General features: G+C 43.0%; 1 protein-coding gene across 4 annotated transcripts in view; it reads left to right on the forward strand.

The window, feature by feature from the left end:
• TULP4 (TUB like protein 4) overlaps positions 1 to 13,066 on the forward strand; it is a 284,224-nt gene that overhangs the window by 178,834 nt on the left and 92,324 nt on the right. For all 4 annotated transcript variants that reach the window (XM_024248390.3, XM_054558383.2, XM_054558382.2 and 1 more), the window contains one exon: positions 7,711 to 7,839. In XM_024248390.3, the coding sequence (XP_024104158.3) occupies positions 7,711 to 7,839 (129 nt within the window). The remainder of the gene's footprint in view (positions 1 to 7,710; positions 7,840 to 13,066) is intronic.

A 13,066-nucleotide genomic window follows, 5' to 3' on the forward strand; every position in this document is an offset into this window, starting at 1 on the left:
ACTATTTATTGGTGATCAAACAAAGAAACGGGTGTTATGAATGTGGGGGTCAAAAGGGCACCGTTGCATTAAGCACATGATTTACAGCTGTGACGCTTTAGCATATGCTCTGCTACTTGAGATAATGGAGAGCAGGTTCTTTTAACTCAAAATACAATCAATCCTGGGAGAGCAAGGAGCAAGGAGCCAGCAAGTCTAGACACATTCCAGAGCCACGAGCCCTGGATTCTATCCAATCCACAAGGGGTTTTATGCCCTGGGCTTAGATTATGGTGCGTCAGGGTAGCCTTCCACCCTTTAGCACAGAGCTTGGCGTTCCAAAGGCCACGAGGAGTTTTAGACCCTGGATCCCAGACATGTTCCAAGAATCTTTTACATTATGTCAGACATGGCAAGCCCTGCCTCAGCGTCTCCCAACACTCAGCTTTTCTCCCAACACACACCACCAGGAATGTCTTAGTTTATTTCTCTTGAGTGTGATTTTATTTTCTTTCCTCAGAACCAGAACTAATTGATACAGTTGTTTTCTAGGACATTTTATAGAAGTATGACAGCAAGAACACATGCTTAAAAAGCAAAGAATGAAGTGGCTCCTCTGAGTGTTCCACCAGGTGCTCCTTGGGCAGGCGTCTCTCCCCTCTGTGTGTCCTCCCTGAATGCACCTGTTTGGTGCTTCCTGAATACTCATTGGCTGAGTGATTGACGGCCACAGGTGCCAGCTTGGTTAACAGGTGCTCTGAACAAGAGAGAGAAGATAGAGCCTCTTGGACCCTGACCTAACCTTGAACTTGCTTTGTGACCTTAGTGAAGTTTGTTCACCTCATTAGCCTACCTTTCCTCATCTATGAGCCAGAGCTCTAAACATTTATGTTTAGAGCTAAACAGATGTCTGTTTGAGCTCTAAATTAACTACTAATACTAATAACTACTAGATACACCAAGGGTATTTAGTTGAGAGTGAGTGAAAAGAAGTGATGAGGAAAAATGTGAATTTCACAAGTTTTCAAAGTGATTTGCAACCTCAATGAATAGTGCATGTGATTGAACATACTTTCCAGTAGAATTTTTACTCAGGAGTTGGCAGCTATGATGAGTGGAAAAGAATAGAAGTTAGAGTCATAGGGGGTACTATTCCACAGGATTTTGAGGCAGATGAATGCCTGAATATGGTCAGAAGATGAAAGTATTAACTGTTGGGTTTCCTCCAGACCGTAATTATAATGTAGCTCTTCAGCACTATTTTATCTTGCTTCAATGGAAGAATCTTGCTGCCACTTAATAGATGAGAAGTGTGGAATGGTAGTTTTGCATTCATATCAGATTTGGTGTGGAGTTCTCTTTTTCCTAATTCAGGCCTGGCTAATAATATAAACTCTATCCAATAAGAAGATATATTATTTTCTGACAAAAAAGTTTAGAAAATACAGGAAGGAATGTGTAACTGTGTTTCCTGGTACATGTCCTACAGAAGCTGGGACTAGAAGGTCATTCCCCAGCACATGCAGGTTCAGAACTGGTTAGAGGCACTGTGCTCCCCAGATTCCGGGGCTTTGACCACAGATGTGTGTTTTCTGAGTTCTTTTATTGTCTCTAGGCCATTTCATTCACAGGTTCTTACCAGCCAACTGAGATTAATTGAATTGTGTTTGAATGAGAACTGGATTTGTGAACATTCAAATGAGAGAAATAAATTTGGCTATCTGGAAGTAAAATCTAAAGTTTTCTTCAAATGTAGTTAGTGTTTCAGAGGGCTTAAGAGAAACTCAGTAATAGAAAAGACTACCCAACTAAAAATGGGCAAAGAATCCGAATTGACATTTCTCAAAAAACACACAAATGGCCACCAAGCACATGAGAAGATACTTAGCATCGTTAGCCATCGGGGAAACGCAAATCAAACTGCTGCACACTCACTAGGGTGGCTGTCATTTTTTAGAAAACAGGCAATAGCAAGTATTAGAGAGAATTTGGAGAAACTGGAACCTCATCCGTTGCTAGTGGGGATGTAAATTGGTGCATCACTTTGGAAACCAGTCCTGTAGTTCCTCAAAAAGTTGAACATAGAATTATCATTTGACCCAGCAACTCCACTCCTAGGTATAGACCCAAGAAAAATGAAACATGTTTATACAAAAAAAAACTTGCATACAAAAGTTCACAGCAGTATTAATAATAGCTAAAAGTTGATGAACAGCCCAGATGTTCATCGGCTGATGAATAGATCAACACAATGGGGTCTCTCAGTACAATGGAATGTTACTGGGCTATATTTAAAAGGTAAACACTGATATATGCTACAACATGGATAAACCCTGAAAACATGCTAAGAGAAGGAAGACAGTCACAAAAGACCATGTATCGTATGATTCCTTTTTTATGAAATGTCCAGAGTAGGCAAATCTGTAACAACAAAGAATTGGTTGCTTAGAGCTGGAGGGAAATATTGTGGGGTTGGTTGGTGGTAGCTAAAAAGTACAGGGCTTTGAGGGTTAAGGTAGATGTTCTAAAACATATTTTAAAGGTTGTACAACTCTGTGAATATACTAATAATCATTGCATTGTACACTGACAATGGGTGAATTACATATGTGAATTTTGTCTCAATAAAGATGTTATCCACCCCCTTATCATTTGAATCAGTTTTAACATCTTACTCTTGAGAGAGAGGGGGAACAGATAGGTTAATCATCTTTCAAGAATAGTTTCAATAGAACAAAAGCTACAAAGTTCTCAGTCTGGTGTGGAACATTTGCGTGAGGGAGCGCAGTGTACCGTATGGGCTGGGACTGTGCAGAAGGTGCTGCACAAGCGGGAGTGCTTGGAACTTTAGGGAAGGCTTTACTCACCAGGCGGCAAGGGGCAGAAGGGTGTTCCTGGCCAAGGGTGGCACGAAGCATGTGGTGATGTTGCTTTTTAAGTTACAGAGTTGGGTAGGGGGTGCAAGTGGTGGGAGACAGGTCTGGAAAGGGAGATTACCTTTCAAAACGTTTATGTTTTATTAAAGAAGAAGCTGTATATGTAAACACTGTGCTGAACCAGTCTTTATCTTCTGGAGTTTTGAGTTTGTGAATTAATAACACAGAGCTCTCATTTGCTGAATGTTTGCGGTGTGCCTGGCCCCAGTCTGAGGTCCTTTCTTAAGATACTCCGCACGACTCCATGAGGGGTGTGCTACCATGGCCTGCGTCAAGCAGACGAGGAAAGGGGCAGCAAGAGGGTACTGGTGGCCACAGCTGTGCAGCTGGTGGGTGAGTGATGAGGCCCGGAGTCAGAGTCAGGCAGCCAGACTCCAGAGCCCGGCAGCCAGACTCCAGAGCCCGCCTTCCTCAGCACTGACCTCCCGGTGACATCTCTGGGGGCAGCAGTCTGCAGAACCATTGTTCTAGTTGAATTTCTTCCAGCCTCTTTTTCATGGTGCTTTTGGTTCGTTAAAATGACCAAATGTGTCTACAATTAAATTGGCAATCACTTTCTTTTTCTTGCACAATTGTAGTTGTTGCTGGGTCACTTAATAAATTGCAGAATAAGAACAGAGTGGTGATAATCACAGGGATTTCTTACTTGAGCTGTGTGTATTTAGTGTTCATTCAAATTACATTTGTTTTAGGTTGAGAGAAATCCTTCTGAATAGTGATGACATTGGTTGTTCCCTGAGATGGCTTCTTGTGTAAATCTATCAATACCCTTTGGAGGGCTCCTGACTCAGAAGATGAACATCCTTGGGATGGGCAAAGTGATGCTTGTTTTGCTTTCCCTAGAAGTAGTTCTAGGTGTAAGAAGTGATGTGACTGACTTAGGGCCTTAGATTATGGCCTAAATATAGGCTTTCAGCAGTTCTGCCCTGTTTTTTTGTGTAGATTTTCCTACGTTTAATAACTTCACTGATAATAGTAACACTCTAAAATGAGAGAACATGTCTTATATTGGAGAGGGTAATAGGTTGGTATTTTTTTGAACCATCAAAGGCCTAGGTCAAAACTAACCCTTTCCTCTGACTTCTTAGTCAAAGAACGTACACTTTAGCTAATACCCCAAGACAGAAGTTCTTTGGTGCTGAGAGTCAACGAGAGTCACATTTTCCTTGAAAAGGGAAGGGAAGCTCTATACCTGGATAACTGGGCAGATCCATAGCCCCATAGCACAAAATTCAGGCAACTGAGAACCCAGCTGGCCCCCAGTTGGTAATTCCTCAACATTCTGGTATGTCCTAACATTGCCAAATAGGCTGGAAGGATTTAGAGAACAGGAAGTAAGCTACTGGGAGATAAGGCTGCAGCTGTGAATTATAGACAGGGGAGGAAATGAGAATAACAGCATTAGCAGTTTGGCTTTATTTTTAAACCAAAAATCACTGGAAAGATTTCTGTCTCTAATTTAAGGGTGTTACTCACCTATTCGCTTATACTAGTCGGAACTCTTAGCAAAGTGTGTAAATGGGACTACGTTCCCATGTACTGCTGCATCTCAACTGATTAAGAATTTTTTTTTTTTTTTTTTTTTTTTTTAGAGACAGAGTCTTGCTCTGTTGCCCAGGCTGGAGTGCAGTGGCGCGATCTCAGCTCACTGCAAGCTCTGCCTCCCGGGTTGATGCCATTCTTCTGCCTCAGCCTCCCGAGTAGCTGAGACTACAGGTGCCCGCCACCACACCCGGCTAATTTTTGTATTTTTAGTAGAGACGGGGTTTCACCACGTTGGCCAGGATGGTCTCAATCTCCTGACCTCGTGATCCGCCCACCTCAGCCTCCCAAAGTGCTGGGATTATAGGCATGAGCCACCGCGCCCAGCCACTGATTAAGAATTTCTAAAAGATGAAATTGAGTCTGTGAACATTTCATGTATCCAACAATGGCAACTGTGTTGTCATAAGACCAAAAAATCTTTAATTTCACATTAGAAATCGTTTAAAAATATGTTTTGCCTCCACTCTTTTGCGTTTGTGTTATGCTATGACCGTGCAGCCTTTTTCATGGAGAGGTTTGTTTTTGATGGATGTTAAAGGCAAAAATGTAAATAATTGGCTAGCCTCTCTCCTCTGCAGTATGACATCTTGTCATCAAGTATTATTTTACAGAGAGGGTCATAGTGGATGAGTATTCATTGTTATTACACTTAAATAAGGAAATAATTTAAAAACTGGTCAGTCATGAATATCGTGTTCTTAATTTGTCATGTTCTATTCCACAGTGGCCATTCTGAAGTACGTGAATGACTATGGGCTTAAATAACTAATGTGTTAGGGACCAAATTGTAGCCACATGCACATTTGTGGATTCTAGTGCTTGGGTCAAATCAATGGCAGATCTGAAAGAAGTCTGTGAAGTGGGCTTTTATTTACCATTTGGAAATCCTAAATTTTATGACATGTTCAATGTCGTTTAAGGACTTTTGTTGATGTTGGTCTAACTTAAAAAAATCATTAATTCTAATACAGGATTTTTTAAACTAAGCTAAAAAATGGATCTGGGTTTGTTGCCCTGCTCCCCACATGAGTTGAGCCCCCTCCTGTGTCTGTGTACAGAGGACTATATTAATGTCTGTTTAGGAAACTGAACTCCAGGGAGACAAGATGTTCTAATCGCTGTCCTTAGCACCTAACAGTGTCTGGTTTATCATAGGCAGGCAGGCAGGCAGTATATGCTGTTGTTCAAATGCCTTTGGGAATTGAAAGTAAACTACTTGAGGGAGCTGCGGTGGCTCCGGCCGATTGTCCTGGCGTACAAGGAGGCGAGGCTATGCGGTCGAGACCAACTTAGGTAAAATTGGGAAAAAAAAAAAAAAAAAAAAAAACCCAAAAAAACTACTTGAAATAGTTTCCAATACCTTCTATATAGTTCAAAGATAGAAGTTAACAAGGATTACAACTTCTAATGATGTATTATTGTTTGCACAATATATTCATAGTTGCTGTGTGTCAGTATTCAAAGGTGAACATGCCTCTATCCTTTTCCTCAAGCAGCACAGACCTGTGCGGGGGTGGGTGGTGTTCACAAGCTGATAGTTCTGTAAGCACTGCATCACAGAGCTATGACTAGAGCAAGGAAGAGGGTCTCAACAGAGAGGATTCCGCTAGCTGGGGCCACCTGGGAGTTCTCGGTGTCCACATCCATGCAAGGTGAGCCATCGACTGGATTCAGTTTTTCTAGTGATCACCAGGTCTCAAAAGATCACAACCTCACAGCTGCCTCTGATTTTTGCAGTTTTAAAAAAGAGCTATGATATTCTTCACACTTTAAGTGGGTAATAATTTCTCTTGAAAAATTTGATTTTATTATACATTTTACAACAAGTGCAGATAACGCCAAGTGTGGCCAACCAAGGCTGCTCAAGGCACACTAAATCAGGTGGTTCTTGGGGGTTCCTCCTAGCCCTCTGGTGCCCTAGGCACAAGTTTAAAGACCTAAAATCAGATGTGTCCATGGCATTGCTTTGAGAAGTCCTGGGGTTTATGTGTTGGTCTGAAAGCAGAAATTGTACTTTGGACAGAGGGTGTGAGGAGGGGCCTGGGCACTGTGGAAGTCTTTAACCATCAGTCCTTTTTATTTTCAGATATAAATTAGAATTTGGAAACCATTAACACCAGTGCCACATGTTCACAACTATTATAATTAGCTATTAGGCACAAAATGCTGGGAGTAGACAAGGGTTCAAATCTTTTTTTATTCATAGCAAGAGTACTCTTGCCTGGTTAATAATAGCTGTTATTTTATTGATATATGTCAGTATCTAGCTGCATGTCTGGAGGTTCTGACTTCCCAGCTGGAACTTACCTGAGAACAACAGGTGTGTTTCATAGCCACCAACTCAGTGTTAGTCACATAGCATGAATGTAAAAAATGTGTGCTGAATGTGTCAGACTGAATTAATTCATGATTACCAGGATGGGCCAATCAGGAACAGCCTCAGGGAACATTCTCCAGGGTGAGCCCTGCCATGTTGGTTTGGTGGCTCATGGTGTCCGGGGACCATTCCATAACCCTCAGTCCCTCGCTACTTTTACTGGGCTCTGTGAGGCTTCCCTCAGACTCCTCCGGCACTCACCTATTCTCAAAAGCCACCTAGCAGAGTTGCTACCTTTTTAGATAAGTGATCAGAATTTTTCAAATTAAAAAACAAAGTTCTTATACTCAGAAAATTTGAAGCTTATAATTTCTTGATATGTCCTCTGTGATAAATCGTAAACAACTTAGATTTTTCAAGTATGTATTTTTTTTCCAAATTAACCACATTTAGATGCTAAACTATTCAGAAATAAGGTAGACCAGAAAAGATACCGAAAATTTTGCTTCGGGAGGAAAATGAACCTAAATAGTACTCACCCTTTCCTCTTTCCGTACTAAATAAATAATACCCTGATTCAAATGCGTAGTAAATGTTGTTAAAATAGTTTCCCCACAGCACAGGACCAGCAGATGAAGGACCATCTGAGAGGCAGGTGCTGGGTGCGGATGGGCCCCAGGTCCCTCTTTGTTTTTGTAGTAGTAGGCATGTTCGCGCTGTCTCTCATGGTTAGGAAGCTGTGTCAGTGGGGCTGGTTCCCTGTGGACTCTCGTGTGAGCTCTGTCTGTTCCCTGCCCTGATCCCCGCATTCGCCCCCAGTCTTCTCCCCTTGTTGACTGCATTCTAATTAGTTCAAGTCTGATCACATCACAGAAGTAATCCTGGCCCACAGATTTATTTCCCGTGGTAAATGTCTTCTTGGTGGTTTTCTAGGTTGTGCTGGTGAGGTGGAATGAGCCCTACCAGAAACTGGCCACGTGCGATGCAGACGGAGGCATATTCGTGTGGATTCAGTACGAGGGCAGGTGGTCTGTGGAGCTGGTCAACGACCGCGGGGCGCAGGTGAGTGGCAGGCGCAGCTCTGCCAGTGAAGGGCTGCGGGGTAGAGGACTCCCAGACAGGCATTCCAGAGCCAGTGCGTTAGCACCACACGGCGCCACGTGCTCCAGAGCTAGGGGGAAGAGAAATCAATCAAATTAGAATCCTGCTTTACATTTCTCTCACATATGTCACTGGATAAAAAGAGAGTACAGGATCATGCCCCCTTTTCAACCATGCTGCTGTTGTGAGAACTCTCCAATTTTAAACTTTAATTAGATCTGTGAAGTCATTTTTTACCCTTCAGTGTTGTGATTCCATGTTAAATTTGGGGCCTCTGGCATATCACTGTTTTGCCCCCTTCGAAAGGTATCTTCCCTGTGTTGTCATCAGTCTCATGGAGAGCTTCACGTGACTTCTCACAACCTGCTCAACAAGGGAAGGGTGCTACAATCTCTTTCACAGGCGTCAATCAGCACGGCCTCCTGTTGTCATCCTCCAGCTCTTCCTTTCTGATATAGTTTGTCTCTGCTCTCAGGAAACAGTTGCACCCAGGACAGCCTGCTGAGCTGCGCTGTTTCTAGAACTGCTCCATAGATTGTTCTGGTTTACAGGACGGCTTCATGGTGCACCTTTTGTATGGGTTTAAGGACACACATTGGAGCAGGCAGCTCCCATCCTGGGGATTGTACAAAACTGGGACTTAAGAACCTGAGTCCTCAGGGGGTGTCAATTAATAATTAATGAGGGGTTTCTTGGACTATTTTAACTCTCAGAATGATTTTCCTGTGGCTGTCTTTCTATACACTTCTAAGGTGCTTGGATTCTCATCCTTCCCTCTCCCACCTGTTGCTTAAATAAGCTGTGAGCTTCCTAAGCTACAGATCAGTCAAGTGACATAAAATTACAATGAATGAAGATATGATTGTCAGCAGCTGTTAGCAGGCCGAGGATTTCTGTAAGATATCATCACAGAAGACCCTGTGTGAAAACAGCATTTTTTTCCTGAGTTGATTTGGTAGAATAAATGTAATAATATTGACTGACTGATAAGGCCTTACCAGTTTCCTTCAGGCTCCTTCAGAGCCTGCCCCGTGACCATTAACTGGCCTTCTTGAAGGAGAGCCACAGATGTGGACATCTTCACGTGGTTGGACATGTGATCAAGAGCACGAGCTCTGGAATCAGACAGTGTAGGCCGGAAATCTCACCCCATGACTTCTGTGTGGGAGATACTTCCCTGTGCCTCAGTTTTCTTATTTGTAATGTAGGGGCTATAATGTACCTGCCTCAGGATCACAGAGGATTACATAAGACTGTATATGAAAAGTGCCCATGGCACCGCTTGCATCTTATCACAGTGCCTGTAGCATGTGGAGGTCCTACCACCTTGTCTGGCATGGAACTGCCCTGCCCTGAAGCAGTAGCCATAGGTCATCACCAAAGATGAGTTTCAGGCCTTGAAGTAGCAGCTTTTCATGGTTTTCTGTGAAATGACCGCCTCTCCGAGTTGGCCTGTGAAAGTTCTAAAATGCTGTCATTCTTCCATTAACCAAAGCATGGGATTCTTTTCCCTAGAAAGGCCCAGTGATGAGGTGAGACATGTCTTCAGATTTAGGGTGGCCAGAGGACTTGAAATCACTGCTCAGAAAAAGAAATGGAAGGGGAGCAAGGATAAATGCCAAATGAGTGCTTGATTTTTTCACGCGTTACATCTTTTCAGTCTCCAGGAACCCTGTTCCAAAAATATCGTTATTCTCAGTTAATAGAAGAGAAGAATCCAGGTCAGAAGTTCAGTAACTTGTCCAAGGAAGTTCATGGGTGGTAAGCCAGAACTCAAACCCTAGTTTGTTTGAGTCTGTAATGCTCCACCACAGTGTCATGTTCCCAAACAAGAAATGATTTTCTCTTTTGGCAGAGATGCGTGTATTCACAGTGTAGTTACATGCTGCATAATGACGTTTCGGTTAACACAGACTGCATATACGATGGTGATCTCCTAAGGTTATAATGGAGCTGAAAAATTTCTATCACCTAGTGATACTGCAGCATGACACATTACTCATGTGTTTGTGGTGTTACTGGTGTGAACAAACCTACTTGATGCCAGCTGTATAAAAGTATAGTACATGCCATTAGTACAGTCCGTAATGCTTGATAATAACAAATGACTATGTTACTGGTATTTGCTGTACTTTTTATTATTTTAGAGTGTGCTGCTTTTTTTTTTTTTTTTTTTGAGACGGAGTCTCGCTGTGTCGCCCAGGCTGGAGTGCAGGGGCACGATCTCAGCTCACTGCAAGCTCCGCCTCCCAGGTTCACGCCATTCTCCTGCCTCAGCCTCCCAAGTACCTGGGACTACAGACACCCGCCACTACGCCCGGCTAATTTTTTTTTGTATTTTTTTTTTAGTAGAGACGGGGTTTCACTGTGTTAGCCAGGATGGTCTTGATCTCCTGACCTCGTGATCTACCCGCCTCAGCCTCCCAAAGTGCTGGGATTACAGGCGTGAGCCACCGCACCCGGCCGCTTCTACTTATTAAAAAAAATAATAATAAGTTAGCAGTCTCAGGCAGGTCCTTCAGGAGGTATTCCTGAAGAAGGCATTGTTATCATAGGAGATGACAGCTCCATGGATATGTTATTGCCCCTTGTGTTAGGGTTCTCTAGAGGGGTGGAGCTAATACGATAGATGTATATATGAAAGGGAGTTTTTTAAGGAGAATTGACTCACACGATCATGAGGTAAAGTCCCACGATAGGCCGTCTGCAGGTTGAGGGGCAAGGAAGCCAGTGGTGGATCAGTCTGAGTCCCAAAACCACAAAAGTTGGGAAGTTGACAGTGCAGCCTTGAGTCTGTGGCCGAAGGCCCAAGAGCCCCTGGCAAACCACTGGTGTAAGTCCAAGAGTCCAAAAGCTGAGGAACTTGGGAGTCTGATGTTCGAGGGCAGGAGGCATCCAGCACGGGAGAGAGATGAAGGCTGGAAGACTCTGCAAGTCATTCTTCCATCTTCTCCTGCCTGCTTTATTCTAGCTATGCTGGCAGCTGATTAGATGGTGCCCACCCAGACTGAGAGGAGTTCTGCCTCTCCCAGTCCACTGACTCAAATGTTAATCTCCTTTGGCAACACCCTCACAGACACACCAGGAACAATACTTTGCATTCTTCAGTCCAGTCAAGTTTGACACTCAATATTAACCATCACACCCCTGAAGACCTTCCAGTGGGACAAGGTGTGGAGGTGGAAGACAGTGATTTGAATGATCCTGACCTGGTGTAGGCCTAGGCTAATGTGTTTGTGTCTTAGTTTTTAACAAAAACATTTAAAAAGAAAAAAAATTAATAGAAAAAGCTTACAGAATAAGGATATAAAGAAAAAAATATTTTGGTACAGCTATATAATATGTTTGTGTTTTAAGTGTTATTACAAAAGGATCAAAAAAAGTATCAAACTTCTTGAAAAATTGAAAAGTTTAAAAAGTAAAACAGTTACAATAAGCTAAGGTTAATTCATTATTGAGGAAAGAACCATTTTTTTAATAAAATGAGTGCAGCCTAAGTATCCAGTGTTGATAACGTCTACAGTAGCATGCAAGGTAATGTCCTAGGCCTTCAGTCACTCTCCACTCACTCTCTGGCTCACCCAGAGCAACTTCTAGTCCTGCAAGCTCCATTCATGGTAAGTGCACTTTATAGGCAAACTGTTTTTTATCTTTTATACTGTATTCTTACCGTATGTTGTCTATGTTTAGATAGCTTTAGATACACGAATACTTGCCATTGTATTACAGTTGCCTACAGTGTTCAATACAGTCACATGTGTACAGGTCTGTAGCCTAGGAGTAGTAGGCTCTCCCATACAGCCTAGGTGTGGAGCAGGCTCTACTGTCCAAGTTTGAGTAAGTGCACCCTATGATGATCACACAACAAGGGAATTGCCTAATGACATACTTCTTAGAATGTATCCGCATTGTTAGTCGACATGACTGTATACCCCAAGGAGCTCAGGCTTCATTACCATTAAAAGGCCCACCCCACCAGCCAAGCAGTGCCACCAGCACATGGATTCTCCTAGCAGTAGCCTCTGTGAGCAGGGGCCCTCTGTCATCTCCATAGCAGCTGTGCGGTCACCACCATCTGACACTTCCCTTGTGTTTCTTTCCATTGAGGGTTTGGAGCAGATATTAGAAACAAGAAAGGGAGGATGAGTTCAGCCCTGGAGGCAAATGAGCTTCCCTGGGCCACAGAACATCTGGAAGCACCCAGAATCTCACAAATGCCTGCCTACCAGGTTCGACTAAAGTAATTACTGTATGTTGTGATCTCATTTTAGAGTTTTGTTCACTTTTGCCATTTGGAACTCAGATTTTTCAAATCTTAGAACCCATTGAACAACTGTCATCATTAAACAGTGGCATTTTGGGGGAGGCTTGGTTGCCTTTAATCGTGTTGGAGTCAGATCTTACCCGACTAAAAAGGACACCACACACTGGTGACGATGGATCACTGGTCAAGGAAGTGGTGGCTTTGTGCACCTGGAAAAGTTCAGTGGCTTAGAAGAGGAGTGTCCCTGAAACCAGCTCAGAGAAAAAGACTACTTTTTAGAAGAAATGACAGATTATCTTCATTATATAGCATGCTTTTCATTGTCACAAAGTAATCAAACATTTGGCAAAAGCTAAGAGATGCTTTAACAATTTCTTTTTCAGGAAATGATTAAGAGTCCTGTATTTCAAAAATGAGTTTGGAACAGTACATGCATTATTTTACAGTATTAGTCACCAGGGGCGGCTGTACCAGGCACACACACTCTGAGACAGTCTGATGAAAAGCTGCCTGGGTCAATGGCATGGTCAGCCTGCTGCTCAGCTTCAATTAATCCATGCCTGAGAACTCTTCAGTAAAGCAAGAGCATTGCAACCTTCTGCAGTTGAAAAACTAAACTAAAAGAACTGGAGTTTCTGCCTTTTTGGGTTTTTTTGTTTTTTTTTTTTTTGGAGACAGGGTCTCTCTGTCACCCAGGCTGGAGTGCAGTGGTGCATCTTCGGCTCACTGCAACCTCCACCTCCCGGGTTGAAGCAATTCTTTTGCCCCAGCCTCCTAAGTAGCTGGGATTACAGGCATGCATCACCACACCTGGCTAATTTTTTATACTTTTAGTAGAGACAGGGTTTCACCATGTTGCCCAGGCTGTTCTTGAACTCCTGGGCTCAGGTGATCCACCCGTCTTGGCCTCCCAAAGTGCTGGAA

The sequence above is a fragment of the Pongo abelii genome, chromosome 5 (genome assembly GCF_028885655.2).
Source record: "Pongo abelii isolate AG06213 chromosome 5, NHGRI_mPonAbe1-v2.0_pri, whole genome shotgun sequence".
In the NCBI taxonomy this organism is placed as follows: domain Eukaryota; kingdom Metazoa; phylum Chordata; class Mammalia; order Primates; family Hominidae; genus Pongo; species Pongo abelii.